Here is a 5,135-nt window from a genome sequence, read left to right as displayed (position 1 = left end):
TGGTCTTCTGTGACAGATCATCTTCTGTCAACCCTTGTAGTATTACTTTTTCCATACTTTTACATTTAAAGAAATGAGAGCTAACAAGATGGTATCTTAATACTTTACAGCTGGGGATAACGTTGAATCCATTCAACCGGCCAATCATTACCAAACCGTTGCATTAGATCATATACCGTAGAGTTATTATGAAAGTCATGACCATTTATGAATCTGTAAGACAACAAGTGAATCAGGGGACAAAAATCACTCCACGTGTCTTCCCAACCACATTAGAAATGAAAAAACGTCTGCAATGAGGTCTTAACTCTAAAAGGTTCCGGACAAGCCACGATCATTCATTCCGTTTCTTGATGATCCAAAAATTTCTTCCCCGAATACAATGAGAATGAATCCAAGAGACCGACATGGTATTTCTTCTAGAAAGAATATCCCAAATATGTTTAAAAAGCAAACACTGATTCCAAAGTGCTAGTCTTTTCATACCAAGTCCACCATTTTTTATAGGTAAGCAAACCCTATCCCAAGATACTCGACATTTTCCCAGCTCACCCTCCGTTTTATTCCATAAAAAATTACGGAACAACTGTTCAATTTCATGGATTGTGGCCGCCGGTACTAGAAATATCGACATCCAAAATGTTTGCATAGAGTGAAGAACAGAGATGATGAGCTGTCGTCTACCCCCATAAGAAAGAAATTTGTTTTTCCAGTTCAACAAGCGAGATTTAAGCTTAATCACAAGAGGGTTGAAGTCACGTACCTTCAATCTAACTGGAGAGAGAGGAACTCCAAGGTAGCGAAAAGGAAAAACCCCCGGACGAAAAGGAAGGCAGTTGTGAATGATATTTTGAACATCTAACCCCACATTCCCGAAAAACACTTCACTTTTTTCAAGACTCGGTGACAAACCCGAACGTTCCTCAAACAATTGGAGGGCTCGTTTTATCACTTCAACTGATGTAGCATCCCCCTGAGAAAAGATAAAAAGATCATCCGCAAAACGTAAATGGGTCAACTCGATATCAGCACATCCTTGATGGTACGCAAAATTCACCTCTTCCTCAATACATTTTCTTAAAATCATCGACAATCCTTCCATAACCACCGTGAACAAGTAAGAAGATAAATGATCCCCTTGTCAAAGTCCCCGCTTTCCATGAAAGAAACCCTCCGGCTGTCCATTAACACATATAGAAAATGTTGGCGATGAGATTAGAGACTTAATCCAATTAAGCATAACTGGATGAAATCTCATTCCCTTTAGCATCCCAAGAAGATATTGCCAGTCAACTGTATCATAAGCTTTCCGTATATCAATCTTAAATGCACACTTTGGCGCCCCCCTGGAGTTTCTGGTAACCTGCTACAAGCTCATGCGCCATTAGAATATTATCAGTTATCTGTCGKCCAGGAATGAACGCAGATTGAGCCTTGCTAATAAGAACATCCAATGAGCCTTTCATCCTGTCAGCAATAATTTTACTGATACATTTAAGCAACACATTACAACAGGCGATGGGTCGATAATCAATTACACAAGAAGCATTAGGAACCTTCAGAACGAAGCAAAGCAAAGTATGATTCAACTGGTACTCTAAATTTCCTGAGTAGAAGAAATTATATACCGCAATAAGAACATCCCTACCAACCACACTCCAAGCCGCCTTAAAGAACTTTGACGAGAACCCATCAGGACTCGGAGCCTTGTCATTCCCAATATCAAAAAGAGCATTCTGTATTTCCATATCCGTAAAAGGTCTGATTAAATGCAGAGAGTCCGATAACGATAAAGAGTGAGCAAAAGAACAATCCGCCATAGAAGGATGAACCAACGTATTAGAAGCACCCATAATACCTTCGAAATGATTAACAAATGCTTTTGGAACATYGTGATGTTCAAAAACAGTACCAAAAGAATCCGTAATAGTAGCAATATGGCTCCTATTACGCTTCTCTCTCATGGCATGAAAGAAGAACTTAGAGTTACCATCCCCTTCATTTAACCAAGAAATCTTTGCTWTWTGWCGAACCATTTCCAATTGATCATTCCTGGCTTTTTGATATGCTAACAAGAGRTGAGCAATGTCYTCTTTCAGCATATCATTAAACGGATCTAGATCACAAGCCAATTGAGCAACATCTAGTTCCGTCTTTAAAGAAGCCACCTTCTTATCCAGACTTCCATATGAATTTCTAAGCCGACGGCAAACCCCTTTCATCTCTTGCATTTTTCGGAGCACTTTCTTCATATAAGACCCTTTCTGAGGTTTTATCCACACACCCTCCACGGATTTAAGGAAATCCACATGAGAAGTCACGAAATTATCAAATTTGAAACCACATTGTCTAACTCGTCTCCCTACTTTGAATGAAAGAATGCCCGGAGAATGATCAGAGATCCCCCTTGGTTCAAAGAAAACAGAGGCGTCCCCAAATCTGTCAATGAACACTGAGTTTCCCAAAATACGATCTAATTTACGCAATATACCTTCTCCCCCAGAAGGTTTCTGCGTCCAAGTATATTGGCACCCCTGGTACGTGATATCAAAAAGCTCTACCTCTTCCAGACAAAGATGAAACTCCTCCATATCCGAGTTATGTCTAGAAGATCCACCCAACCCATCATGGGGGAAAAGCATTGAATTAAAATCACCCATCACAATCCAAGCTTTCCTATGAGTAAAAGCATTGAATTTTCCAATATCCCGCCAAAGATCCCTCCTTTCCACTCCCGTGTTACATCCATAAACAAATGTAATAAATATGGGCTCAGGATGACCAATAATCCGAATTTCACAATGTACATATTGAAAATGCTGCTCAATCAATATCAAGGACAAAACAGACGGGTCCCATGCAATAATAAGACGAGTTCCTTGATCACACATTAAACCATTTGTGATCCAACTCCATCTACCAAACACTCTACCACATACATCTCCCAGATGACTTGGTAAAACTTTAGACTCAATGATGCAACATAAAGAAAGACTCTTTACATGAATAAGATCACGTACCTCTTTTTGCTTTATTAGGGCATTTAGACCCCTAATAATCCAAGAAGCAAACTTTATCATTGGGAATCTGAAGTGAATATCTCCCCCCCTACTTCTTTCCACAGTATGCCCCTCAGTATCAATTATCTCCATATCATCATCATCACTAGAGTCGTCAGAAACTAATGAGGAAAACCGATTACTAGTAGACGTGGAGTTTACAACACCACGTCTCGGCTGAAATGCATGAACCACCACTTTTACAAGTTCCGGACCCCCCTTTGATGGGAGTGTTACATTCGAATGATCTTCTCTTCCTCTTGGCGTTCTCCCAGCATCCACAGTACAATATTGACTCTCCACATGTCCCACACTTTCCCCAACTAATACTGCCGAAGCAGCAGTCTTGACAACATCTTTATCCTTTTGAGCCATGACCGAGAAAGGCGGTACCTCATTAACCTGCTTTATGGTACCAACACTAACTAACGTATCAGGAGTCATAGAAACTTCACCTGAAGTAGCTGCCTGAGCGCCAGTACTAGGTCCAGAAGTAGTCTTCGGCCTCCAATGTTTTCTTCTAGGTTCTTTAAAACCATCATTACTTGATGACATTAAATTCTCCTTTTGCTTTCTTATATCCCCTTTCATGCAAGAAGACGTACGATGTCCAAAAACTTTGCACTTAGAACATTGGGATGGCACCCAATCATACTCCAAAACCACCTTTATCATATCTTCGCCACTACCCGAAAGCCTCGGTATTACCACTTCGATTTGCCGCAGTATCTCACCCACGGCCCAAACATCCACCAAAACTTTAGCAAAATTTGTTCTTCCCCAAGTTTTATCACATGTACTAGCTGTACAAGCATCCAAATGCAAAGGAACTCCAACTGCACTTGCAATACGGCTAATACCCTCTCTATTGAACGCAACAAGAGGAATGTTATAAAATTTAATCCATAAAGGATATGAGGAATGCTCAGGTTTATGAAGWCCCTTTGAAGGGTCCCATGTTGAGACAAAAAGTGGCATCCCTCTAATCATGAGGGGTGACGATTCAACAACCTGATTACAACCACCATCATCATTAAACCGAAAGAAGAAATAACCAAGTTCATTTACCATAGCGTCTATGAAACCAAACTTTCCCCATGCATTTTGAACCGCACGAAGGACAATGGGAAATCGAGGTCCCAAAAAATACACGTAAAGAATCGACTGGAAAGATTTAGCCATACCTCTCATAGCTTCCAACGGAAAAAGAATCCGAGGTTTCACACTCTTTTCGACCGGAAAATAAGTCAGGCAGCAAATGACTTTTGAGTTTACGGGCGTGGTTCACCCTTAACTGCAGGAGAAAGGCGTTCCCACACCGAACCCTTTTATTAATTCCAACATTATCCCCAATCGCCGTCAAGACCGCCTCCTTTACACCCCCATGCAAAGGAGTTCCATGAAAAGCACAAGAAACCGTCTCACCTAGGATTACATCGGCAAAATCCTGTGATGAGGGTTCTTCGAATATCACATCCGCAAAATCAACCATCTTCACCTCGCCGCAGGCAAAACCTAGCTCCCTTGATCCCGTACACCCTTGAACCGATCAACCAAAACTGTTTTCAAAACAGCAGCTCCAAACCACGATAAAGCCCCAACAGCAGCAAGAAGAAAACAGCAGCGAATAATAAACCAACAACAAATGATAAACCCAGAACCAACAAACAGCAGCAAATATGGAATAGCAACTGATGATTACCCAGCAAATAGAACAACATGCGTAGTACAGACAACCGAACACCAAAAACTGGAATTAAACAGTAACATAACAGCCAGCACCAAAGCAAACCAGATATGAACTGCCGTTAAAACTCAGCCGGCAGAAAGGAAAAAGACGCAACAGAGAGCATAAAATCATAAACCAAAAAACCAGCAGGTAACAACAGGAAGCAGCGCAGCAAAAAACAGACACATAATCTATACTATCTATACTATATTATAAAACATTTGACAAAAACTCTTAAAATAATTTTTTATGCACGAAGTATTGTTTATTGATGCATATTACTTAAAATTTAATATTACAAGTAAATTATGCATAAGTACAACTTGTTAAAGCTCCATAGTAGAATT

At 40.4% G+C, this 5,135-nt stretch overlaps 1 protein-coding gene across 1 annotated transcript; it reads right to left on the bottom strand.

The window, feature by feature from the left end:
* Nucleotides 1-763: 763 nt before the first annotated feature.
* LOC112504953 lies at nucleotides 764-4,551 on the bottom strand (the record flags this gene model as incomplete). Its single annotated transcript, XM_025108908.1, has 3 exons — nucleotides 4,384-4,551; nucleotides 1,335-4,286; nucleotides 764-973 (listed from the first exon to the last, which is right to left on the bottom strand). Coding segments are annotated over exons 1-3 (3,330 nt in total), but the record flags the coding sequence as incomplete, so codon positions are not given.
* Between the last annotated feature and the right edge of the window lie 584 nt (nucleotides 4,552-5,135).

This window comes from Cynara cardunculus, unplaced genomic scaffold (assembly GCF_001531365.2).
Source record: "Cynara cardunculus var. scolymus isolate 2C unplaced genomic scaffold, CcrdV1 Un_Scaffold_7518, whole genome shotgun sequence".
Lineage (NCBI taxonomy): Eukaryota > Viridiplantae > Streptophyta > Magnoliopsida > Asterales > Asteraceae > Cynara > Cynara cardunculus.
Note: the sequence above shows the minus strand (reverse complement) of the source record. Positions and strands in the feature narration are given on the sequence as shown.